This window comes from Perca fluviatilis, chromosome 2 (genome assembly GCF_010015445.1).
Source record: "Perca fluviatilis chromosome 2, GENO_Pfluv_1.0, whole genome shotgun sequence".
NCBI lineage: Eukaryota > Metazoa > Chordata > Actinopteri > Perciformes > Percidae > Perca > Perca fluviatilis.
In genome coordinates this window covers 27,299,627-27,326,775 of record NC_053113.1, presented here as the reverse complement: position 1 = coordinate 27,326,775, position 27,149 = coordinate 27,299,627, and the positions used below count along the sequence as shown (strand labels likewise).

Here is a 27,149-nt window from a genome sequence, read left to right as displayed (position 1 = left end):
GAGCCCGAGATCCGCCCACAAAGCTACTTGCGTTTCACGTTTGATACTTGCGATTCAGATCGTTAAAATAGGGCCCTAAGCCACAAAGACCGCATCCAAAAGGCACCTCAATCTAATGATCAAGTGAGATGATGTGGAATCCCAGTGGTCTTTTACATCCACCTTAAAGTGCATCTTAAACTATAGAATACTAAAGTAATACGCAACTAATAGATGTACAAGAGTATAGGACACGGATCAGGTAGTGTGTCACATAAACACTCACACCCATGGACTGACACACAACTAAATATAAAACATCTCATTATAACTCGAATAACATAAGCTTAACAAGTTTACACCCATACAAAAAATTCTAAATAAAGAAACAGTCTTTGCTCATGAGAAGTTCAACAATCTACTGTATATTTGGTAGAGTAACCCCAGTGTTTCGTTTAGGATTTTTCTTTAGCAGTGGGGGCAGGTCCTCTAACAATGTAGCCCTATTTCTGATACCCAGGGGGGGCAGAAATGTTGCCACGGTCAAATCAACATAGAGGAAACACTGAACCCTGATTATTAATCAAACTCTGATGTGTGTCTAGCCATTCACAATCAATACCTTATTAAGCTGAATCATTTGTGTTTGCGGGGGAATGGAATAGAATAGTTGGAGTGCCTATCGTGGCCATACAAAATCGATATTCCAAAAATATGGCATGTTTTTTTTCTTTTTTTTCCCTCAAAGATACAGTATATCATGTTGTTTTAATCTTGTATCTTCTCAGATTCTCCTCTTCTCTTTTTCTCCCATTATGCTTTCATCATTTTTTTTGTCCTATCTCGCTCATTATCCACCTTTATCTTTTAACTGGACCCCTTCTCCCAGCTTTCTCCTCTCCCCCTTAAAGTAATGTCTTCTAGCACATACAGGGCTATTGACAGGAGCACTGATAATGTAGCCCAATGTTTCCTCTCTGCTAATGACTGGACTGCTGCTGTCTACATGTTGCGGGTGCATGTGTGTGTTTGTGTGCAAGTGTTGGGTATAGCCTATAGATGTGATCAGCAGTTGATAGCCACCCTGGGTCTGCTTGAAACTGCCATTACCATTCAGGCAGGCACACACACACACACACACACACACACATTACATTAACCATTTACTGCCTGATCGATACAATGATTGCTCTGTTGGTCAATATTTAACCTTCATTACTGTGTTAGTTGCAATAAGAATACTACTATACTACTACTTTATACAGTGGTGGAATGTAACTAAGTACATTTACTCAAGTATTGTACTTCAATACAAATTTGAGGTACTTGTACTTTACCTCTACTTGTCTTTTCTTTTGAATACTTTAAGTTCATTTTCCTGATGATACTTAAAGCGTAACTCTCGCCAAAATGCAACCTAGGGTCTTCTTGTGAATGTACCCGAGTCAAACTTACGGTGAGTTGTTCAAAACCTTTCTTTTTAGTAAACTCTGGGTACACAAACAATGTTCTCAATGCTGGAGTTAAGGTGTAGAGCCCCTGGTGATACTTCAAGCAAAGTTTCATTTTGTGTCGAGCCTTCTTAGTGTTTTAAAATAGCTATTTTGAGGCTAGCATAAAAGTGCCCCTAGCACTCCCATTCAAAAGGCCATTTGACTGAAAAACAAAAATACGGTAAATCTTAAAAGTGGCAATTCCGTCCTAAATATGCTTTTAAACGAAAGTTTGACTAGGGTACATTCACATTTTGGCGAGAGTTACGCTTTAAAATGCAACCTAGGGTCTTTTTGTGAATGTACCTGAGTCAAACTTTGGTTTAAAAGCATATTTAGGACGGAAGCGCCACATTTAAGATTTACCATATTTTTTTTCGCATCAAAATCACTATTTTTAAAACACTAAGAAGGCTCGACACAACATGAAACTTTGCTCCAAGTATCACCGGGGGTTCTACACATGAACTCCAGCATTGAGAACATTGTTTGTGTACACAAAGTTTACTAAAAAAGGTTTTGAACAACTCACTTTAGCTGTTGGTAAAAGTAACTAAAAGTGTCAATCTCCGAATGCAAATGAACGGACTCCATAGGAGGAAATGTCATTCTTATATGAGGCTCCTTTTTCAACTACAAGGTCAAGACTGTTTTTCACTAACGACAAAACGTCGGAGATCGACTCTTTTTGACAGGCAAGATGGCGGCAACCGGAAAACCCAACAGCTAAAGTGAGTTGTTCAAAACCTTTCTTTTTAGTAAACTCTGTGTACACAAACAATGTTCTCAATGCTGGAGTTCATGTGTAGAGCCCCTGGTGATACTTGGAGCAAAGTTTCATGTTGTGTCGAGCCTTCTTAGTGTTTTAAAAATAGTGATTTTGAATCTATCATAGTAATGCCCCTAGCACTCCCATTCAAAAGGCCATTTGAACAAAAACAAAAATACGGTAAATCTTAAAAGTGGCGTTTCCGTCGTAATTATGCTTTTAAACCAAAGTTTGACTCGGGTACATTCTTAAAAAGATTTTGGCAAGAGTTACGCTGTAATATTTTGCAGATCGTTTACTTGTACCAGAGTATTTTCACAGTGTGGTGTTAGTACTTTTACTGAAGTAAAGGATCTGAATACTTCTTCCACCACTTACTGTATATTACAAAGATTTCAGTGCATCTGCAGAAGAATAACCAACCTTGTTACTATTAAAGCAGCTTAAACCTTACATTATGATTTGCTTGAAAGGCCAAACATTACACGTTGTGGTAGCAGTAAGGGAGAAAGAATTGGGGGGAGTAAAGCAGGAGTATGCAGGTGAAGAAATCAACATTACATTATAATACCTGCACTTTTTGGATACATCTTAATATTTGTTTTAGGTTCCTGATGCATTTTAGTTGTTAATTACATATTTCAGATTAGGCTATGCTATGCCAGATTGTCTGTTTGAGTTTAAAACAAGTATTTGTAAAAATTCATTAAGTGTAATTTGTAGTCTGTGAAAACCTTCTTTAGTTAGTCAGATATGTCAACTGAACACAACAACCTACCTATTTGTAACAACGTTAGTTAGCAAGCTGTGAGTAGAAAAAGTGGAGACATTTCATTGGCTCATTATGAGTGATCATTTGAATTAACAAGAAACAACAAGGCAGAAATAAAACTGTTGGCGGGTCTACTTCAAAACAGACTGAACCTGTTTTGCAGAGCAAACTAATCTGATGGTTTACATCAAGCAAAATGCCTCACTTTTTTATCACTACCCACTTATTACTTATACAACTTATCGGAGTGATGACAGGAATTTTTAGAGATGCTTAAACAACATTTGTTCTATTCCTGTGTATAAGTGTGTGTTTTACCTTGAAAAGTGACCGGCAGACGTACTCATACACCATATTCTTCAAGCTGGTCTCCAAAGCAGCAATCCTGGCGTCAGTATTCTCTGCTTCCTAAAATTCACAACACACACACACACACACACACACACACACACACACACACACACACACACACACAGACACACACACACAGACACACACACACACACACACACACACACACACACACACAGCCAATTAGAGAGGGAAAAAGGCAAAAGGGGAAGCTAAGGTGGGAAGTATGAAGGATATGCTGTCACTGAAGAAATTTAGAAAAAACATTCTCAGCCTTGATTATTACAAATTGCCACAGAGATATCAGTCTTGAAGTGTTGGTGTTCCTCTTTAAGTAATTTTAGATTAGGGTGGGACAGCAGGAAAAAACTGTCAGAGAGTGTATATGCAGGTTATACAAAGGTGAGACCAGAAAAAAAAAAATCCAATAGCAATACTGAAACAGAAGAATTAAAGCATGAGAATCAGACACAGAGAAAATGCCAGAGAAATAGATGGGGAATGCTGAGAAAAAGAGAAATTATGATGGATTTCACTGTTTCTGTCCCCTATTCACAGTTCATCATCATCATCATTATCTGCAATCATGTATTTCATGTAAAAACCTGTGTTTAATGAGTGCAAGTTAGCACTTTGTGTATATAGTACGTTGTTTGTGTATGCTAATGTATTGTGTGTGTAAACTGAAAAGAAGACTTTTCAATGTGTTATGTTAGACATGAGAGGTTAAAATTCTCTTCCAAATCTCGGGAACCATCTGCAGCTCATGGCAAATTAAACTTGTTCATTCAATACAATAAACCAAAAGATACAAACGGAGAGAAAGTCCATGCATCAATGCAGAATTCTGACCACACTCACTGAATTTGTCCACAACACCCTCTCTCTCTCACACACACACACACACACACACACACACACACACACACACACACACACACACACACACACACACACACACACACACACACACACACACACACACACACACACACACACACACACACACACACACACACACACACACAGCTGCCTGGTGACATTCTTGGATGACAGCACTGGCTCTAACAACCCACACAGGATTTGGGGAATCAGTGCTCAATCTCTCAACCCAATGTGTGTGTGTGTGTGTGTGTTTGTGTGTTTGTGTGTTTGTGTGTGTGTGTGTCTGTGTGTGTGTGTGTGTGTGTGTGTGTGTGTGTGTGTGTGTGTGTGTGTGTGTGTGTGTGTGTGTGTGTGTGTGGCACTCGCGCATGCATGTGTACGTGCATGCGCTCTGGTTATCAGACAGTGTTTAGGGCTCAGATGGAGAACAGCAGTGTGATAGACAGTCCATGATGGTCTCTAGCTGCACAGGTCAGACTGAGATAAACACGCTAAAAACAAAACGAGCTGAAATAAGTCAAACTGACCTAAACTGAAATAAAATCATCTAAAATAACTGAAATAAAGTAAATGGAGTTAAGCTAAAAGGAGTTAAACTAAACATTGTCAAACAACAAAAGAATCTTGCATTTATTTTGTACCAATTGTACAAAAAGCCCTACTTCTAGAACTGACACAAATAACATTGTAGATTAATAATACTGTATGAATTAATGTCTATACCTCGAAAGAAATAGTCTAGCACATAACCCCCTGTAAAATGGTGAATTGTTGTTTTTACACCTTGTTTTTGTACGGATTAAACGATATATACAAAGAAAAGAAAAAAAGTTTGTTGTACTTTTCTTTTGGACTAATTACAAAGCAATGATGGCACACATGGCCCCATGAGTAAGGTCAACTAACTCATAAACTGTGACATTGTATTCCATCAATTATACTAACAGAAACGCAGTTTATACTTGAAGCAGATTTTAGGAGAGGAGCACTGCTATTTTAGACAGTTTCCTAAAAAATTGTTAAGGAGAAAAATTGGCTTTACAATGTTGTCCAAATTGTGTTACTCTATATGCTATGACTGCCAAACTGTAATGTGTGGGCCGGAAAACTTACTTTTGAATTTGCATATTAGTATTTTTGTTTATGAATTGCATGATTTATTAATTAGTCTAGTTACACGAAGGTGTGGTATTGATATTGGTTTCAGTTCAAGGGCATATTGTTTGTGAACCCTATTGCAAAATAAACATGTTAACACATTGCTGTATTAGATGAAAATGAAAGTACTGTAAGAGTTGTGTGTCATCCAGTCACCTTCTTGGCCTGAAGAGCCCTTTGGAAGAGGCGTAGAAAAGAAGCAAGGCTGAAGCGGTACATGTTGTTGATCTTCGACAGGTCTGTGATGACAAAATACATCTTGCTGGCACTCTCTGCAAGAGGCAGGTAGGCATCCCGCTCCTTAAAAAAAAGCAAGGAGAAAGCGACAAGAAAGTGAGAAAGGACATAGAGAAAGGGGGAGGGAAGAAACCAAGAGGCAACAGAAAAAGAACCAAATATGTTTTGGAGGGTTCCAGAAAATACCACAAATGGATACATGGCAGGGAAAGGGACTTATATGGGGATGGATACGAAGAAAAGTAGAATCGAAAATGTTTATTTCAATCGAGATGGAAGGAGAGAGAGAGAGAGAGAGAGAGAGAGAGAGAGAGAGAGAGAGAGATAAATGATGATAGACATGAGGTGTGATAAGACAGGAAATGTGAGAAAAAACAGGGATGTCCATATGAGAAAGACAGAAACGGGAGCGATAAATAAATAATTAAAAGCAACTGAGAGAAAAGTACAAAAACAGTTCTGGTGTAACACTGCACCCTAGAGGATAATGATGTAATGAATCTGCAATAGCTCCTTGCTTGTGCATCTGCGCAATCTGATATCTGTAGAAGTTTGTAATGTGAGCTTGTTTATCTTTAGACCACTCAAATGAGCTAAAAAGCTTGCGGCCAAAAACTAGATTATACTGCATCATTGAAACTAATAGCCTACCCCTTTTTTAAGTATTGAACGTACAATGATAATTTGCTCCAGAAAGTACACAAAACTACAAAAGTGGGGTCATTTTACATTTGCAGACTGATAATAAATGTCATTATACATTCAACACATTCTGTCTCTGTCTGAATCTCTGACTGCCGTTATCGGTGTACTACTGTGTACTCTCTGTATATCTGCCATGTGTGCTCGCTGTCTGTCTCTCTCTCCGTCACAGCCCTCAATCTCCATCGCCATTCTCTTTGTCAGTGTCTCTCTCTCTCTTATCAGTGAATTAGAGGAGTATAGCAGTCATTGTGGTTATTACACTACAGTGATCCACTGGGTAATACTGATTCTCTTCTGACACCCGGTTTTCATTTTTTCATGACCAATTTTCAGATTTTGTGTGTGTATGTGTGTGTGTGTGTGTGTGTGTGTGTGTGCCTGTGGTACTGTACCTGGTCAAGGGATGCCTGCAGCCTGTGTGATTCCAGCAGTGACTCCTGGATCAGGGCACTGCTTGCCTTGGTCTGGTTCAGACTCTCTATCAGCTCCCTGTTCTCCAGGATATTACCCTGAGCTGTAGCCAGGGTCTGACACAGGAAAAAAAGAGATGTAGGTTTATTACTCACAAACGTCTCCTCTATAACATATAAAAAGTGTTAACAAATCCAAGTGGTGGTAAGTATTGAAAAATACTGAAATCGGCGATGCCAATTTCCCATTGCAGCCCATGTTAAAGGGAGACAAAAGGGAAATATTTTAACTAACAGATATCTCCATTAAACTTTTTCTGAACTTTTATATTTAATTAGGCAAATTAAGCATTGTCTAATTAAATAAGTGCTTATTTGCATAAATAATGGTGTTTCAGTATTTTTCAACTTGAACCCTATTTTCCCATGCATTGGTGTCTAAGTGACTAATGTGAACCAAAATCTTTGACATCTTTTGAAATCTGTGGTCCAGTATTGAGTGAGAACACTGTAACCAGCAGCCTCAAAACAAGCTGCAATGTAAAATGCACACCGTCACTTAGCGTCCAAGTGCTAATTTGCCACGGACAGGCTCAGATTATTATTCTAAGTGTCTGGCGACATTATGGAGAGGATCCTTACAGAGATAGTCCTTTTTGTTAATGAGTAAGATCCTTTTTGTTTAACATAAAACAGCCCCAAAATCACCATCACCAAACCCAGCAGACTCCATGTAAATAAACAGAACTTTTATCATCGTAAAAGATGTTTCATTCAAAGTCGACAGAAACAAAATTAAACTATCAATAGCTGTACTGCTTCGTCTATCCACTATTCCAACAATCACCACTCTGGTTTGGTTAAAATAAACCCTAATTTCACCCATTTACGTGGCTGGCTCTATATACGCTAAAAGTACTGTTTATTTTAATAATTTCATGTTAAAAATCAGTGTTTTCCCAACGCTGTTTGGCTCTTTGGCTGAGGGGCTGCTAGCTTAGCTTCTGTTAACGTCAGCTCAGCTTGTTTCTATGATAACTTAAGATCCAAACGTCCGATGACTAAAATCCCTCATCCAGTTAAAATATATATTTAAAAACAAAGGGGTTTTAACACTAACCCTAAGATCTAAAAAGTGTATCGAAAAAATGTGGCTTAAAACTGGGTAAAAAGTCAATTTCTAGCAAACAACCATGCGCTAGGGAGATACCATACAAAATATATAACATAGGTCTAGTTTTTTTAAGACATTTTAATGCAGAAACTCTACATATTATATCTTTAAGAAGGCTGGATGGTGCAGAGGAAAAAACACTCGACCACAACAACAGAGACATGGGTTCTTGACATGGGACTTGGCTGAGTTCTCAATCAAACTCATCTGGCAGTATTCACAGGAGGGAAGCCAGTGACAGATCACATTCATGTTGCAACACAAGCAACTCCTCCTGCTTGGTCAGTTCACAATAGGCTCGTTCGAGATGAGCCAGGCCTTTGCAGAATCGATCACCGGCGATCGCCACGTGACACGTGGACAACGATAACCTCACGAGATCAAGGCGGCTGCAGGTTTGAGACGCAAGAAACACAGTTGCTTTTCACCGACTGCAAGACGCAGGTGGACACAGGGCATGCTGGCTCTCAGCTGATATAACAGCTAATTGATTCAGAATCGACTGGTTTTATATAACCTTTTTATAGTTTTTAAATTGGAGGGATTTTAACTGCTATTTGTCTGATTGAAAAGCTTATTCTGTACAGAACACATGTTGTGCGGCTGATGGTGACGTTTAAAAATTAGAGAGACTAAATCTGTTCAGATTACAGATCATCTACAGTCTGTTGTTTATTAACATCAGCAACAGATCGCATGGAGAGCATTTTAACAGCTACTCTGTCATAGTACAAACAACTGGAGACTGCGTACAAGCTGATATATGGGTCTGATAATATTTTAATAAATCGGAATCGGACCTATGGCTGGGCGACATGGAGAAAATCAAATATCACAATATTTTTGACCAAATACCTCGATATTTATACCGCAACGATATTGTAGTGTTGACTATTGGTGCTTTCACAAAATATTTAATATGTAAATAACATTTACACAATGAGATTTTTGATAAATAATCATTAGTAATGTGGATATAATGACTAAGTGGATAAAGGCAAATAACAGAACAGTTACAACAGTCTGGTAAGAAAATGACATCACTTTACTGTAATGCAGCCTTTAAAACAAGGAAAACACAACTTATATATTAAATATTAAGATATAACGATATCCAAAATCTAAGACGATATCTAGTCTCATATCAGGATATCGATATAATATCGATATATTACCCAGCTCTAATCTGACCCAACAGGATGTGAGTGTTTCTGTGACTTCCTGTTCAAAATGAAGGATGCTGGAAAGGGCGGTAAACTGTCCGACTTGTCAGAGGCCCAGTTCTTCTTGAACGAGCCTATTGTCTCATTCTGTCTACTACACCCTCCTCAAACCAACGGTCAAAATTAGCAACAACATGGTCTGCAGTGCAGGAAGAACTGAGCACTCTGAATTGGGAGAAAAGGTAGTCGCACTGATTTTTCAACATTGTCTAATGATCATATAAAGCTAAATATTTTATCACTGAGATACATGATTGTCTTTTTGTAAATACAAATGGTAGGCATACTGTAATATACATAATGCAGCAAAGGTTACTGCCCCAGCAACAGGCTCTACAAGTACCCCAAAAGTTAAGAATTCTCAACTTCTTTGTTCTCACAGTGTATGCTATATGTCTGCATGTGTACCTCTAACAGTGATTCTTCCAGCAGAGCCAGCTGTATCTTCTTGTCTTCCTCTTGTTGTAGCAGTCTTGTTTTTTCAGTCTCCAATTCTGGCTTCTCCTGCTGGATGGTCAAGGCTAGCAGCTAACACAAAGACACACACAAAAACAAACGGGCAAGTGGACACACATTATGATGACAGAAACAGACACATTATGACTACAACATACAGTACATGCTCTGTATATACATTGTATTATTACACTGTTAAAGCACTTGTTCCACATGGATTTTGTTGTGAAGCACTAAATTGAGTCAAACTGCTGAAAAACAGAAAATTCTGCAGCACATTTGAAGTTATGGTCACAATACAGGGAGACCAAACCTTTTATTCAATTGTACTGGTTTATTTTACCAAAGACTAGCACAGACTATGGCCTTACACACCATGAAGTTTAATCAATGCTGTTCCAACAAAGTGTCAACAAAAATGAACATAGATTCACAAAGAAACCACTTACTGCTAGGGTATTATAGTAGATTGTGTATGTGAGAGTGGGTTACATGGGTTACCTGTCCTCGCAAGCCTGCTCTGGTGGTAGTGAAGTTGACCTCTGTTACCACGGAAATGGCATCAGGGGGGAGGAAAGGGGTGGGATTTCGTGTTGCCAGGAAGAGACGGAAGTCCTCATTGTAATCAATGACCTTGTCTCCTATCTGAACCACATATCTAGGACCTGTGTGTGTATGTGTGTGTATGTGTGTGTGTGTGTGTGTGTGTGTGTATGTGTTGAAGTTGGACAGAAAGAAAAAGTATCTGTTAACAACATATACTGTATCATACAGGCTTGTAACTTTGTCCTCAGTGTCCACTTCAAATCCTAACCTGTCTTCTCGATGTCTGCAATGCAGTACTGCCATGCCTTTGTCTCGCCTCTTTTTTCAAACCTGTTCAACACTACTTTTAAGTGGATAAGTTGCCCTTTCTTACACTTTCTCTCCGCCCCCTCTCTTTTCAATTCAGATTCAAATAGACAACCACCTCTCCCTGGATGAATCAGAGCCTTATGAATCACCCTCATTTTCACATGTATGTCCAATCTCTGTACAGCTGTGAATCTAGGGACTTTCCCTCATGGCTGCATTTTGTCAGACAGAAAAAGCAACATAGTCAACAATTAAGAATTAATTTGCATTGATATTTTACATATCATAAGCAGAAGTGTAAATAAGGAAGCGACACCAAGGGCATTTGCTCTTGGAGGAATTGTTGGGTGTCTATAAGTGTGATCTAGACCTACTCTGGAAAGTGTCCTGAGATAACTACTGTTGTGATTTGACACTATAAATAAAATTGAATTGAAGTTCAGGCAACATCTCTCAAATAGGATTGCACTACAGTTTAGAAAAAGTGGTTGTCAGATAGAGGAGAGTAGTCTGCTTTTTAGTTAGAAACCAGTGGTTGGTACAGAATAAATTATTTGTCCCACACACACTGTGCATGAAAATGGTGTTTGTGAATGTGTGCATACCCTGTGCTATGAGTTCCCTCCTCAGCAGTGGGTAGAGCACAGGTTCAACTCCATCCATCTCTTGGATGATAAGGGTTTTTCCAAATCTGACCGCCAGCTCCAGGGATGTCATGAAGTTACTATCCTATAGAGAGCATAATTGTAAATAATAAAAGGTTAGGTTTAGAGTTGATTGATTTGAACATAACATATCACCTGTGTGAAAATGAGTTTGCAAATGCAACAAAATAGTTAATGACCACTAGTGTGTCTTCTTTATGATGTGTGTGTGTGTGTGTGTGTGTGTGTGTGTGTGTGTGTGTGTGTGTGTGTGTGTGTGTGTGCGTGCATGTGTGCGTGTGTTTGCGTTTACCTGTTGGTTGATAACCTCTAGTCTGTGCTGTTGGAGATGTGTGCGTAGCCACTCTGTAGCTCGGGATGACGGGTCGATCAGGAATGGACAGGCAACACTCTGAGTATAGAACAACGATGAAGAACTGTGTTTCAGTTTGAAGTAATAATCTCGAAGATTTTCATTTAAATAAACGTCTGTTAAGTCACTATCTATCGCCGATTAAGGGATAGTTTTACTTTTACAAAAGAGGCTGATTGAATGAGATGACGCGGTTGTTAGTTGTCCACTATACAGTCTGTGTGTGTGTGTGTGTGTGTGTGTGTGTGTGTGTGTGTGTGTGTGTGTGTGTGTGTGTGTGTGTGTGTGTGTGTGTGTGTGTAGTATATACATAAACATGTGTGTGTGTTGATTTTCATAATGTACATGGTACTGTAGTTTAAGTGTATATATCAATAATCACAAACTTGTAAAGGAGAAACACACAGAGACAGTGAAAGAAAGTCACTAAGTGTGGGCTATAAGAATGAATGATGGTACAACTTCTTACCCTTAACATGAGTGCATTGATCTGAAGGCAGCAATAGTAAAAACAAAACACAACAGACAAATGGAGGACAGATGAATGGTAACAAGGGCAGAATTCTTGATAATATGGAGATTGGCGGTTAAAAGTAAATGCTGTAGTTGTATTGTACATGTATTTTTTTTTAAGTGCATTTAACGCTTAAGACAAACACTTATTGTAAGCTAATAAAAGAATAGTTTGCAATAACTTTAGCCAGACAAAAACGAGTGGATAGAGAAAGAGATAGAAATTTGTGATTAAACTGCTTTCATAACATAATATCCTTGTGTGTCAAAGCAGAACTGTAATCAAGAGAATTAAAACAAAAGTAGAGAAATGAATGAGATTTGACAGAAACTGTCTAACCTGTAGTATGACAAGTGCATTCTCCATGGAGAGGTCATCAGATGGCAGCCCTTGACTCTTCCAGATCAACTGCTCACTCTCCGAGCACAGGAATGACCGCAAGTCAAACTCTGATACAAACACACACAACACAACTTAGCTGCCTTTGTAGTATGACACTGACACCTGAGGAACCAGCTTATTTGTCACTTTTATTTTTACTGACTGAAAACAGTGTTGGTAATTTTAATCAAACCTCAGATATTGCAGTTACTGACAACAAGTCCCAATTCATCAATTGTGCCTAAACACATTATATTACACTTTAAGTGGGATCACTGGGTAAATCTTGACAACCAATTTGTGGAGAAGCCATTTGAAGGACATAAGGATTTAGGAACAATAGTGGGTGAACTGGATGACTCAGCTTTTTGGAATTTAAATGCACATCTGAAGCCCTCTGGGAAACAGGCTGCCAAGCAGAATTATATCATAAGAGCTATTAAGACAACAATTACACGTTTTGTTACACGTTTTACAGGTTCATTTGTGTGGATGGAATATTACTATCTGAATAGGAGCTGACAAATTATGGTGATTATTCTTGGCAGATGAGAAGTAAAATCCAGTGCTTAAAAAACAGGATTATTAAGTACTTAATAGTAAGTACTGTAATCCTGAGTGAGTGTGTGAGTTTCTTTTTTTTTTACATTTATGATTGAAAATTAAGATGCTTTTTTAAATGAGAGATTAAAGACAAAACATCAACATGACTGGGAAGCTAGGTAGTGACTTTGGTGTAAATTGTAGACTTGGAGTGATCAATTGTTACTAGTTAAATGGCAATCAAGCAATTTAAACACTGTATTATTATTTTTTTAATCAGCACTCATATTTAGTAGACCTAGGAGTTGACAAGTGTTTTCACCATGTGTGTGGGTAGTAGTTTGCTTGTGTTGGCTGTTTAGCACAGGAGTTGGCATATGCCGGTGCTCGTGTGTTGGTCAAGTATAAGTAGTAGTACAGTATGTTTACTCTGTAGTCCAGATTGAGCCATCCATGTCTCTTGACAGTGTCTTCTACGGTCTTCAGGAGCTGCAGACAGATACGTGATGAAGGCTGCAGCAAGCATGGCCCTCATAGGGAGCGTATCCAACTCATTCTTTATCTCAGACATCTGATAGAATAAGAGACAGGTAGGTGATTAGGGTGAACAAAGTATGAAAAGAGAAAGACAAGAGAGGGAAGGGCACCGCAAGGATTGAGAGGAATCAGAGGGAAGAATGTCAACAAAGGTAGGGATTAAAGAAGAAAAGATGGAAGAAAAAGAGAAGTCTAAGTAACTAGACCTAGGTGCGTGGGCGCTATGCCCACTCGTGCTCCTCTTACCCTCCTCCAAACAGAAGAACCTGTAAACCCAACTCGCAGCCCCAATAATCAAAAAAATATCAATACTGATTCTGACAAGAACGCAAGATAGACGTAACCTAAATATGCAGAAACCGTCACACACTTGCACATTATGAGCTAATGTGACATTACTGCTGTCATTTCTATGTTAATCAGGATTCCTTTGAGTCTAGTGGCATGTCAGGGGAGCACAAATGCACATGCATGTTTGGCAAATAACTATGCATCAGGCTTAATTGTCAAGCCGTATGCCCACAAGACCATGTGATCTCTGGTCCACTGTATTAATACTGTCAAACATCCTGCCACATTTTGAACTTCAACTCCAAAGATGCATCTATTCCTGCACCACTTACTTTGTAGTTGTGTGTGCCCCTCTCTCTAAGTGGATCTCCCTTCCCTTGAAACACTTACACAACTTAGAGGCATCAACATATAGTAGTGGTGCACCAAATCCGATATTAAGATCGGATAGAGGTCCCGATATTGACAAAATAGCTGGATCGGGGATCGGAAAAATTAACAGATCCACGGTACAAATAAATAAGAATTCAATACATTACATCTATGTTATTTTGTCTTAGTTAGGAAAGTAATGTTTAGTTAGGAAAGTCTGGTGCCTTTAGTCTCTTCCACATGGTGGAAGGAAGGTATAAGGTGGAAGGTATACAGTGTATTATTAATTCAACAACGGTATCGGATCGGTATCGGGTATCGACAGATACACAAAGTCCAGGCATCGGTATTGGGACTGAAAAAGTCAGATCGGTGCATCCCTAACATATAGGGAACCACAGCTACTGCATAGTGTGTAAAGGAGTTAGGGATGAAGTGTGTATGTGTTTATGGAAATACGTGAGTAGAGAGTAAACTGTCTCTTTGGTGCGGGCCTTGAGGAAGGCAGTGAGTGTGAGGGTGTGTGTGTGAGGGTGTACGTCAGGAAGAGATTGAGTGTTTTAATTAAGGTGCAGACAGATGCTGAAAAGAGGAGTAAAAACAGCCAGAAGGGACTGAAGACAAGAGGATACATCCCCCTGTCACAAACACACACACACACACACACACACACACACACACACACACACACACACACACACACACACACACACACACACACACACACACACACACACACACACACCTCCTGTTGCTCTTACATGGTAAATGAGCCCCTTTTATTTTGTAAATCTGTGTAACCTCCCACACAAATTCAATTCAAATCAATTTTATTTATAGTATCAAATCATAACATATAGTTATCTCGAGACACTTTACAGATAGAGTAGGTCTAGACCACACTCTATAATTTCCAAAGACCCAACAATTCAAACATCAACATACATCAACACACTCATACTTCAAACTACCTGTGCGTTCCACCGCGTGTGTTCTCTGTCCAGTTGTGATATTAGCTGCTGGGCAGCAGTGATCGTGTCCTGAGCTTTTGTTACCTCAGCCTCCAACTTAGCTGCTTCTGTAGTATGACACTGAAACCTGAGGAAAAGAGTAAAGGGGAGGAAAAGAGATCAGTGAGTTATAGGTATATAATAATAATAATAATAAATTGAATTTATATAGCGCTTTTCATGGACTCAAAGTCGCTTTACAGGGCAGGGTAGATTATAAAAACATAACAAAACAAGTAGGACAAAACAAGATACAGATGAAAAAGGGAGGGGGGCAGGTGGACTATGGGTAGGCTGAGGTGAAGAGATGGGTCTTGAGGCGGGACTGGAAGATGGTGAGGGACTCAGAGGTGCGGATCTCTTGGGGGAGGGAGTTCCAGAGCCTGGGAGCTGCTCTGGAGAAGGCTCTGTCCCCAAAACAAGCGCGGGTTGGACTTTTGGATGGAGAGGAGACCGGCTGAGGTGGATCTGAGGGACCGTGAGGGTTGGTAAGGGAGAGGAGGTCAGTGAGGTATGAGGGGGCCAGATGGTGGAGGGCTTTATAGGTGAGGACCAGGATTTTGTAGGTGATCCCGGTGGGAAATGGGAAGCCAGTGGGGTTGTTTTAGGACTGGAGTGATGTGGTGCCAGGATTTGGAGCAGGTAATGAGGCGGGCGGCTGAGTTCTGGACCAGTTGGAGTCGGTTGATGTTGGTAGAGCGATGCAAAAAAAAAAGTTGTTGGAATGAAAAAAAAAAAAAAAAAAAAAGGGAGCGGAGAGGGGTATGAGAGAGGGTCTGATTTTGGCGATGTTGCGGAGGTGAAAGAAGGAGGTTTTAATGAATTTGACGGATGTAGGCGAGGCGGTGGAATCAAAGATAACGCCAAGGTTGCGGGCCTGGGGAGATGGGGAGACAATGGTGCCGTCGATGGTGAGAGTGGGGTTATTGGTTTTGCTGAGTGTGGATTTGGAGCCGATCAGAAGGAATTCTGTTTTGTCGCTGTTGAGTTTGAGGAAGTTGTGTTGCATCCAGGTTTTAATAGCTGACAGACAGGAGTTGATGTGGGAGAGGGGAGGATTGTGGGGGGATTTGGTGCTGAGGTAGATCTGGGTGTCGTCAGCATAGCAGTGGAAGTCCAGGTTGAAGTGGCGGAGTATCTGACCAAGAGGGAGGATGTAGATGATGAAGAGGAGGGGGCCAAGTACGGAGCCTTGGGGAACACCTTGAGTGACTGTGGCTATATGTTTGATGTGGGATCTGACTGACACTCTGATAGTTGTTTAGTCTACCAAAGATAGACTAAATAGATTGAAAACATATCACTTATCTGATGTATAAACCATTTGTAGCTTCTTCCATGTCGTTGAAAGTAGAATAAAAATGTGTACATATGCCGTGAAAATTTGACAGACAATACAGTGTGTGAGGTAGGGTTAGGTGAGGTAATGCAAGGCAACAAGAGACTACGGAAGGAGAAGGGAGGAGAGAGGAAAGGAATTGATGGTGCAAGTAAGAAATCCTTCAGTTCAACTCACACAGTAAGAAATGATCATGGGAACAGGGATGGATTCGAAGATAAATGGCAGGACAGCCATTTGGAGAAAGCAAAGGTTGAAGATTTTGAAGAAAAGAGCAACAGAGAGAGCAAAAGGGCTCGGTGTGAAGTTGTTGAACTATGACCTGATAAGTAGTGATAGCTAATGTCCAGCCAAAAGAAAGTAGAACAGACCTGCCCTTTAGGTATTATTGATTGTTTGTATCCTTGTTTATATAACTTCATGGTGGAAGAATACAGGCAGCAGAGAAGGAGGGATGCTGCATGGCTGGCAGGAACTGAAAGGGAGGGTAACTACGAAAAAGTGTATAATTAATTTTCTTGTGGAATGCTGTTGTTAGCCTGCTAGCCGAGTTAGCTCCAGAAGATTTTGCAAGCTGCTGCATAATTTCATACCTGCTTTTCACCAGAGCTTGAAAGTAAATTTAGCTTTGCCAGTTTTGGCCTGGCCACGCTATTAAACAGAATGAGAAAGTTCTTGTCCTGTCCTTGATTGCCTCGGTTTGTTTTAGTTTTTTTCTGCTTTAGTGAACTTGAAGTCAGAGCTAGTCATAAGGGAATGGTGGAATTATTAAAGTTATGGTTTAATACAACAATATTACAAGGGTAATTTCTGACAAGGTAAAATACAGTGGAAATGGAAGGATCAAAGGCTGGAAGAATAGTTGGAAAGTTGGAAGGAGACATACTTCTCTTTCAACTCGTTGACTTTGGCTCCAACAGAGTTGAGCTGATCCTCCAGCTTATTCTTCCTACTCTCCGTTTTCCTCAGGTTTCTGGACATACAGTACACCGCACGCACACACACACACACACACACACACACACACACACACACACACACACACACACACACACACACACACACACACACACACACACACACACACACACACATCATGTGTGTGTCTATGTCTTTCTCATGTATGAAGAGTATGTATGTGTATTCTATCTATAAATCCGGGAACGTGTGTGTGTGTGAGTGTGTGAGTGTGTGTGTGTGTGTGTGTGTGTGTGTGTGTGTGTGTGTGTGTGTGTGTGTGTGTGTGTGTGTGTGTGTGTGTGTGTGTGTTCCTACTCCAGTAGTCCGGCCTGCTCTCTCTCCAGTGGCTCTATCCTCTCTAGGACGTGGGAGTATTGGACGTTGGCTTTGACCCAGGCAGCCAGAGGAGCAGCTGCTGCACTTGCACGCTTTGCATTCTGGCCACAACAACAGCATCACAAGTCATAAACAAGTCAGTTATAACAGCAGCCACAAGACCATCTTCAGCCAATAAAAAAACAACAACAAGAGGTTAATACTGTAAACATACCCACCATATCCACCAACAATACATCTAATTCTTATTCTGCTATTGTGGCTAGCTGACCTTAGGATCGAAGGAGGCCTTGTTCCTGTTGAGCAGCTCTTCCACACTCTGGCGAATTTCAGGGGTGATGTTCCTCACCTCAAATGTAGCTATGTCCTCTCTCACACCACGCTTAGCCAGAAAGCTACAGAAAAAAGGGGAAAAGAACAAAACAAGGAAGAGAGAGAGGATTGAACATGAGCAGGTGACAAACAAAGCAAATACATGTTGTTGATTTTACATGCCATGGCAATGAGGCAAAGTCGAGAAAAAAAAGTCGAGAGATAGATCATCAGAAAGGATGATAGAATAAAGTAACTTTTTATCGAGAAAATTAGAAAGTTAATGTTAATTCAAGCCTAATATAATGAGACGTAAAGTTTTTTCATCTCTTATTAAGCACAAACCGTTGCAATGTATTCTCCTTCATGACAAGTCGCCCCCCACGTATTTCTTTAGTTAAATATTATATAGATTTCTCCTTCTCTCTATCCTTTCCTAGATGTGCAAAACCTTTCATCCTCTTCTTCCTCTGTCCATATTAATCCCTTAGCACCCCATCACCTCCTCACACTTCTTTTTGGTAACCCAAAAGGTGTTGAAGATCCTCGTCAGAATAATTACTCCCAACGGCATAACTTTCTCTTTATATATCTATCCATCCTTCTTTTTCTCCCTTCTCCTGTCTATCCTTTACACATTCTTGCCATCTCTTCCCCCTCTCACCTCTTCATGCTGACCCAGGAGGTGTCGAAGATGCCCATCAGTCTCAGTACCCCCTCCAGGATGTCTCTGATGACATCAGGGGGCATGCGAAGGGAGCGGATTTCAGACAGAGCTTCAGGCTTGATGTTCCCAACTGCACGCTTTGCTTCATCTACCAAAGGCTAGAGTGCGGCAATGGTAAAAAGAGGGAGGGATACAGAAGTAAAGAAGGGATAAGTACATCTGGGATGGCAAGTATAGAGAAGGTAGAGGGCAGTTGTATGTATGTTGATTTCCAGAAATAATGTCATACTAACTGCACAGGTCAAACTCACCTGCACTTCCTTCAGCTCATGATCTATTTTGGCCTTTCTCTCTTCAATCTTGGACACTTCTTGAGCCATCTTCCCTTTTATCTTTTCCATTTCTGTCTTCTGGTCACTGGCATTCTGGATAACCAAAAAGATCATGCAATGTTTATTGTAACAACCTTTTAAGATGTAAAGGAGTACATCTTAGGTACCTCAATTTTGAGATGAGTCAGACATACAGCGCCATTTTTCTTCTGAGTAACAATTGAACTATTCGGTTTAGGATCATTCAGAGTAAGACACGTGATTATTGATGAAAAGAGAGAGAGGATGAATGTTTAGCAGCCCAATTATCCTCTCTCTCACACCTCTATATCCATTGAATCCCATCCCTTCAGTTCTCCCCTGTCAAGCCTTGACCTCTTCCTATATTGCTCATATTTCTCCTATTCCCTCTCCAAATCTCATTTTCCTTCTTCCTCCACTGCTTCCTCCTCTGAATGTTTCCATCTTCCCCAAGCCTCACTCTTCCATCTAGCTTGTTTCCATTCTTCATCTCTTTGTCCCAGTCCTCCTCCTTTCCCCCCTCCCTGCTGTCTCCATCTCAACAGGAGACATAGCTGCTACAGCCCAAAGGGACAAGTCTAGTCGTTAATTATCACTCCGCAAACTGACTCTGGTGACAGTTTTTCCTTCTCTTGTTACTTCTCTCTCCCTCCTTCACTCCATCTCTCTCAAAACGCCAATTCCCCACAGAGAGAAAGACTGAAGGATATCATAACTAATGAACAGGGTTCAACTTTCTTTTTCCATCCATACATCCTCCAGACAGAGCCAGCAGGAAGAAATGGAAAGGTGGATATCAGGAGATAGAAAACTCTGGGTGAGAAGTCACAGAACAAACGAATGCGCATAGGCACACAAACTAAATAAATATCATATTCACAGCAGGGGAGACAGTCATGGGAAATCCAGAAAAGTACCTTGTATAATACAATGCAGATGAGGAGGAAGAGTGAATGGGAGAGAGGCAAAAATAAGAAACTGGAAGAGAAAAAAATAGAAGAGAAAAAAATAGAAGAGAAGAGAATAAAATAGAAGAGAAGAGAAGAGAAGAGGGCTAGCAGGGAGGAGGGCCGCAGTGAGAGCTTATAGGAGGATAGCTATAACTTGGAAGAGACATGAAACCCTGCAGAACCTCTGACCTGCCTGCCACTGAGTTACACACACTGACATACACAGAGTCCCAAACATACATAAACACACACACACACACCTGCATGGAAGTGGTAATTTCCTGCAGGGCAGAATCTGCCTCCTGTTGTTTAGTCTTCAGCAGTGCACTCTGCTCTGCAGCCCGCCTTTTCAACTCATCCACCAATGCTTTAGCTTCATTCAGCTTAGACACGCCTGCCTGCAGACACAAAGTCAAATGTAAGGTGTGAGAGATCTGAAATATGACTCAGATGTGCAAGTTAAAAAGAACAACCTAGAAAACTCTATAGCAAGTTCAACTGTTTTTTTAATTCCAAGGACAACTTCCCACTTACAGACGTGTTACTTGCGTTTCCAATAAAGATAAGCCTTTATCCTTTAAGCCTTTATTTGTTATGTTTATTAGAAACATTCAGTAATTAATAAATCAAAACAGATTGAAATCAGTTGCTTTAAAAACACATTGTCCTGCTATTGTTTGCCAACAAATTAAGTTTTGCCAAAACGCTACAGGTACACTAATAGGGTTGGAGTAATATACCGGTTTTCAAGTGGTATGAAAATTGACGGTTATCATTCGGTGTATATTTGATAATAAAAGTATTGAAAAAACTATTTTATTTATTTTACACATAGTACCATTTTAAAATATGGTTTCAAGTTTCAATTATAGTAAAGCCAAATAAAACATTCTGTTTTCCATTCCTTTAAGGGTCATTGTAACTAATAATAATAATAATAATAATAATAATTGTGTAATACCGTATACCATGACATTTTCTGAAGACAGTTGTCTTACCATGAAAATCTCATACTCTTGCAACCCTAACTACTAATGACTGTTTTCATTTAGTTCTACTTACCTCATACATACAATAACTGTGCTTCACAACATAAGTTATTCTTAACCAGGTTAATAAACAACATCATACTTTTACTCTTATTATTATTATTTTGAGATACACAAAAAACTTTTTTTTATCTTTGACTTCTATGAAATTAAGTTGTGGAAAACAATCAAATAAACACTTGGTGTGAGTACTTTTCCATGCATCTTTGTTCTTTGCGCATATGGACCTTGTAGGCTACTATATTGTACGTTTTGTACAATTACTATATATATATGTATAGTATACATATATGTATAGTAATACATATATGTATAGTAATATTAGGGCTGCACAATTAATCGAATTTTAATCACGATCACGATTTTGGCTTCCCACGATCAAATTTGTGTGATCGAGCGATATTTAAAATGCGTCATTCCCTTCATAGAACAGTTTTTGCAAAGCCAATCTAGCGCTCCATAAACCACTGTCTGATCACATGTCTCCATGAGCCAATCAGAGCTGTTCCCTGCCTGCACAGCGCAGCTTAGTTTCTAGATGTAGACAGTCACAGAGGACAGAGTAACGTGAGGAAAATTCCACAACAGGTAGCAGTCGGTCATCATAAGCCGGTCACGATGTTTACCAGTTTACCAGTAAACGCAACGTTTTGTCCCGGCTGTGTTGTTTTTCAGCAGTGACCGGTGCTAGTTTGTGTCTTTTAGCTCATAGCTTTAGCAGCAGACTGTTGAATGTCCCGCTGTTGGAATCCTACAGTGAAATACAGACACACTACACTGTTTAGCAGTCAGCATTTTAGTCGTGTTTAATCCAGTTACTACTGTGGCTAACGGTAGGCTAACGCTACTTGCTGTATAACGTGTCATTAGTGTTTACTAGCGTGACATTCAGCGATGTTTATGTTGCCTCTAACGTGGGTTTCGGAGCATCAGAGCGCAACGCAGACATGTAAGTGGCAGTGTAATGAGCCACAGAAATCCGCGTAGCTATTTCGTCTGGTAGATACCAGGCACCACATGCGCCGTTAACGTGAACAGAAAATTGCGTTGCCTGTATCTTTCACGGCAAACATGCATGTGTGTCGCACAACAGCTGAAATGGCATACTCCTTCACAGTATCCTTCAATAAAGGAGGAATGTAGCACAATATGGATGTATTAGTAGGAATGTAGCACAATATGGATATAAAAGCAGTTATAATTATATAATAAAATTTGTTTTGGCTAAAATCAACAAATAATCGTGATAATTAATCGTGATCTCAATATTGATCAAAATAATCGTGATTATCATTTTGGCCATAATCATGCAGCCCTAAGTAATATAGTATATTGTACCTGCAGATGCTGCTGTCTTGTTGTGAGCTGGCTCTGCTTCCGGCTAAATAATGCAGTGTAAACATGCAGAAAGGCCATGTACTGTCTGGGTGTTGCACCATGTTCTCTGCATGACTCATGGACCATCAGGAACAAACGGCACAGGTCTCCCTGAGCAGGCCCTGCTGGGAGCAAAGGATGAGTAGATTGTAAGCACAAACTGATTTAAATTTACAAGGTCAACTTCATAATATAAAGCATAGCCAAACATAGCTAAAAACAATGTTAGTGGGCTTCTGAGTTACTTTCCTATCAGAAAATGAAAAAGAATAAATAGATGTATTTTAAAGGTGCAGAATGTATGATTAACATACCTTCTTGCCAGTGGTAGAAATTATTATTTATCCACTGATTATTTGCCAAAAAAAGCAATTTTCAGCTTTTTGAAGTTACAGTACTGAGATTGTAATCATGATAACTGGAAGACTGTAAGATTAAATTATCTACAAACTTACATCCACAGAAGAGCAGTACAATTGTAACATAATTTAAAGCCAACATACAATTTAAAATAATAACATTATACACCTCATGTGCACATGTGCTCCTACCTGAGCTTTTCCTCTTTGTGGCCCTTTCATTCTCCTCCCCTACTCCTTCAGTCTTTGCCAACAGCAACTCAGGAATCTGACAAGGTACAGGTTTACATACCAGACATTACATGTAGATAGAAAGCATTGATGCATGAATTAAAAACTTTCTTATCTCATCTGCATTTAAAAAATATTGGATTGTTTTTAGCTAAGCAAGTTTTCTTCTTCAGCCCTACATTTATAGGGTTAATACTGAATATGAAGCCAGTGGATACTTGTATGGGGCTATGGCAGAGTAACTGTTAGCTCGAAAGAGATATTATCAAAGTCTGGGCTGCAAAAGTCTGTCTTTTCTCTCTGGGCAAAGGTAAATCTCAATACTCTCACTTTTAGCAGGATTTATTAATCTTAAATACTGGTGTGAACTTCATCAGCAATAGCTGCCTGATGTAATATCTGTTTTTGATCTTGTCACTGTACTTGTTCCTCCACTGACCTTCTTCATACTGCTTTCAGACCATCCTTCCATCCACTGGACAGAACACTTGCGGTAGAAAGCTGGGTTGCTCTCACAGTTAATGGTGAAGTTAGAGTTGGAGCAGTCCATGATCAGAACAATGTGGAGATTCTGCTGGATTCCTAAGGTGGTGTGATACACAAAGAGTAGCACAATCGTTGGGAAATAAAAAGAGTGGAGGAGTTAATCACAAAATGTCATTTGAGACAGCAAATGAGCGGGAAACAGAGACAGTAAGGGGCAATGTGAAGACAGGTACTTATTTTTGTGTCGCTGATATTGTCCAGACAGTGGGTAGTACTAGTGGGTATACTTTGACAATAATAGTCCTACTGATTGTATTCTCTAGCAGCAACCTCTACCTCAGTGACACAACACCATTTCTATAGTAAACACACCACTGCACAGCAGGGAAGCAGAGGAATACAGTCTGATACAATCACAGAAGAGAACCGATGAAACAATCAGTGGGAAAAAATGACACGTGTCGTAGACTTTTACTTTTGTAGACAGTGAGAAGAGGACCAGAGTACCACATATACCACATAGATGGACCAAAATAATAACTGATGAACAAACAGATAGAGGGGACTGGTAAAATATACAGTACTAACTGTGAGAAAAGTAGTTGTAGAGTGGTCCGGTGAATCCATCCTGGGAAGCAGCATCTTTGAGGGAGGCGAGGAGAGGCTCCAGTTCTTCTGGGGTGTACAGACCTGGAACTTCACCTGTAATATAACACACACACACACACACAAACACACAAACACAAAGAAATTATGAAATGTTTCCTTACACACACTCTCAGACCCAGACACCCATTGAAACTATGACTGTTGCAGTCATTTTCATGTTGCAATCATTTTTGCTAAAATTACGAGTGCATGGTGCCTTAAATGCAGACCAAAACAAGGGCTGCAATAGGAATGTGTCTGATACAGATTCTCGGCACACACACAGTATACAAACAAGAAAGAAAAATACATGTATTTCCCAAAATGTTAAACTTTTCCTTAATTACTAACATTAACCTAATCCAAAATCTAACCTTAACCCTTAAAAGAAGTTGTACCACGTTGAGATCGAAAAAGTCAAATATGTTCTCATAAAAATGGAAGGGAAAACAAACACAAAAACAGGATATACACCTGATGACAGCAGGCTGTTGACCATCTCTAAGAAAGCTGGGTGAACAAACTGATAGTCTTCCAACAGTAGAACCGCCTGTTGGCCCTCCAGACCTGCCAGCTGCATCACCTACACATACAGTATAAATGACATTATATGTTTGATAAACATATAAAGAGGACACACCACAGGTATACTGAGACTAACTATCTGTGCATTTATGCTTTAATTGTTACACTCAGGTGACATTCATTCAACAATCAAGTTGGCAATTTAAATCTGGAAAAAAAAAACATTATAGAATGTTGATAGGAAGATAGTTAAAAAATGAAAAAATAAAGCTTGTCAGTACAATCCAATTATCTCTAAGCACTCTCTGCTAAAATTGGTTAGCTTGGCACAATGTGAACCAGTTGAGCCAAGAAAAAAAGACTATTCACTCTTACCGTCTTGAGATGATTGCTGAAATGCTTAAGAGTATAACCCCGGGAGATTTGGGGTGTGAACAACGTGTATCCATGCATGTGCGACACCAAGCACGTGGCTGTGTGCCGACCCACTCCACTCCGGCCTGCCAGAAGCAGAGAGCCGCCGGGTCGGCTTAAGACCCGATCCACCCTGGACACAAAGTCACAAACTTCCCAAAACAGGAGAAGATCCAGCTCCCTGTTATCACGGCTGTATAGCACTACTCCCTAGGGGAAGGAAAGGGAGGAACACACATGGGTGAGAAGCTGCACCACAGACATGGCAACATATACAATGAAATTAAAATAAGAATACAAAGAAACAGCCACATGAATGAGACACAGACATAAAAGCAGCAGCAGATAAAGAGAAGCAGAAGTATTCAAATCACTAAATTACTAAGGTAAGGTTGTAGTACCACAATGTAAAAATACTTAATTACAGTACAAATGAAAGCAAAGCTCTCATTATGCAGAATACCATCTTTCAGAGTCATATTACTATACATGTGTTTTTTATCATATTAATGATGCATTAACAGCATTATAAGGTTTTACCTAAGCAGTAAAAAGAGACATTATACTTAAGTACATCACTTAAAGATATTTAGTTACTGTACTACTTTATGTGAACACATATGTGTGCATTCTGAATCCAACAGGCCTAACCACATGAACACCACCACAAGACAACAGTTCCTCACTGAGTACCTTCTGTACAACTTGTTTTAGGTCAGCAGAATCCAGACGTCCCAGTTGTTTACCATGAGGAGGTAGAGCCTGGCCTGGAGCCATGACAGCCCCTTCAGAGGCTCCCCATGTCACATAGAAACCATCTGCATACAGGGGAAATATTACAGACTGTTCGTAACACATCCACGTATGTTCACATCAAATGGCTTCTGTCTACATACAGTACTGGCTGTCTACAGAGGTGAGACAAAATATACAAAAGAAGGAGCACTGTAAAGGAAAGTAATGTCACAAAAATGAACTCATACCAGTCAACTACAATGAGATAAAATGTGTGTCTGAATGTTTAAGCTGTTCGGTAGGCATTTTGAATTGTTTTCAAATCCCACAGCTAACATACCAGATGTTGTAGAGAAGCATGCAGGTGTTTGTTTTGCAAGCCTACTGCACTTTTGGCCATAATTTGGAAGAGGCATTTCTCACTCAGGTTACAAATACCAGCATTAGCCAATGCTCTCTCACAGGTTAGACATAAATGCAGACTGCTTATGCCTAGAAGGGTGAGCAAATGACGATGGGATGTTCAAGAAAAAAAGGTTTCGCACTTGAGATATTGCAGTTTTGTGTCTCTTAGTTACTGAGCACTGGTGTTGTACAGTACGTATGCTCCTCCAATGTTGAGTTTAAACTTTTGGTGAGTTGGTTCTTGGCATGACCCTGTAGCTGGAAGCACGCTTTGGTGTGTTGCTGTGATAAAAAGAAGTCACTCTTTAGTCCTCTATGATGTGTCCACTGGGCCTTGGTAATAGATATGTCATTGTATTGTTGCAGCAGCCAGGACCTGTGTTTGATCATTACACCTCTCTGAGATGAGCCATCTTTCTTTGGATGTTGTCTTTATAATGGCTTCCAATTTTAGATTGGATGAAGAAAACTGGCTATGGCTGGCTCTTGCCAGCATTTTCCAAGTATTTCTAGTGATGTTTTACAGATCATTACCAAGCATAGTATATATTAGAATTACTACATACATGTATATGTAAGGAGAGCGGGATCTGCATTTATCTTTTACTCTCATTTCTCTTTAGGTCCTGAGGGGACCTCCTGTACAGTGTGGACAACTTAGACATCATTCTGGTATGATTCATGATTCTTGTATGAGTTTGTTCTTATTTATGTCACAATAGGAGCTGGCAGGCAAGTGTAGCATTAGAGTCTTGCAAGCTCCAACCATGATTTAAAACCACATCAATCACATGAGTTTTAATTACAATTTAATTACAACAAGTGGTTTGGAGCCGTCAAACCAATTGAATTTTATCAACATCATGCTAAG

At 39.8% G+C, this 27,149-nt stretch overlaps 1 protein-coding gene across 5 annotated transcripts in view; it reads right to left on the bottom strand.

Moving 5' to 3' along the window:
- Window positions 1-27,149, bottom strand: part of LOC120545048 (cytoplasmic dynein 2 heavy chain 1) — a 113,584-nt gene that overhangs the window by 50,754 nt on the left and 35,681 nt on the right. For 3 of the 5 annotated variants that reach the window (XM_039779005.1, XM_039779035.1, XM_039779015.1), the window contains 24 exons: window positions 25,832-25,956; window positions 25,100-25,348; window positions 24,674-24,782; window positions 24,140-24,253; window positions 23,505-23,647; window positions 23,027-23,102; window positions 22,437-22,600; window positions 20,310-20,447; window positions 19,058-19,171; window positions 18,744-18,904; window positions 18,039-18,162; window positions 17,747-17,868; window positions 17,358-17,444; window positions 15,094-15,220; window positions 13,352-13,493; window positions 12,338-12,447; window positions 11,954-11,974; window positions 11,425-11,523; window positions 11,073-11,196; window positions 10,114-10,277; window positions 9,565-9,684; window positions 6,742-6,876; window positions 5,564-5,707; window positions 3,332-3,421 (listed from right to left, as the gene is read on the bottom strand). In XM_039779005.1, coding sequence (XP_039634939.1) covers window positions 3,332-3,421; window positions 5,564-5,707; window positions 6,742-6,876; window positions 9,565-9,684; window positions 10,114-10,277; window positions 11,073-11,196; window positions 11,425-11,523; window positions 11,954-11,974; window positions 12,338-12,447; window positions 13,352-13,493; window positions 15,094-15,220; window positions 17,358-17,444; window positions 17,747-17,868; window positions 18,039-18,162; window positions 18,744-18,904; window positions 19,058-19,171; window positions 20,310-20,447; window positions 22,437-22,600; window positions 23,027-23,102; window positions 23,505-23,647; window positions 24,140-24,253; window positions 24,674-24,782; window positions 25,100-25,348; window positions 25,832-25,956 — 3,002 coding nt within the window. The remainder of the gene's footprint in view (window positions 1-3,331; window positions 3,422-5,563; window positions 5,708-6,741; window positions 6,877-9,564; window positions 9,685-10,113; window positions 10,278-11,072; window positions 11,197-11,424; window positions 11,524-11,953; window positions 11,975-12,337; window positions 12,448-13,351; window positions 13,494-15,093; window positions 15,221-17,357; window positions 17,445-17,746; window positions 17,869-18,038; window positions 18,163-18,743; window positions 18,905-19,057; window positions 19,172-20,309; window positions 20,448-22,436; window positions 22,601-23,026; window positions 23,103-23,504; window positions 23,648-24,139; window positions 24,254-24,673; window positions 24,783-25,099; window positions 25,349-25,831; window positions 25,957-27,149) is intronic. The other 2 variants (XM_039779026.1, XM_039779045.1) reach the window with 2 other exon arrangements.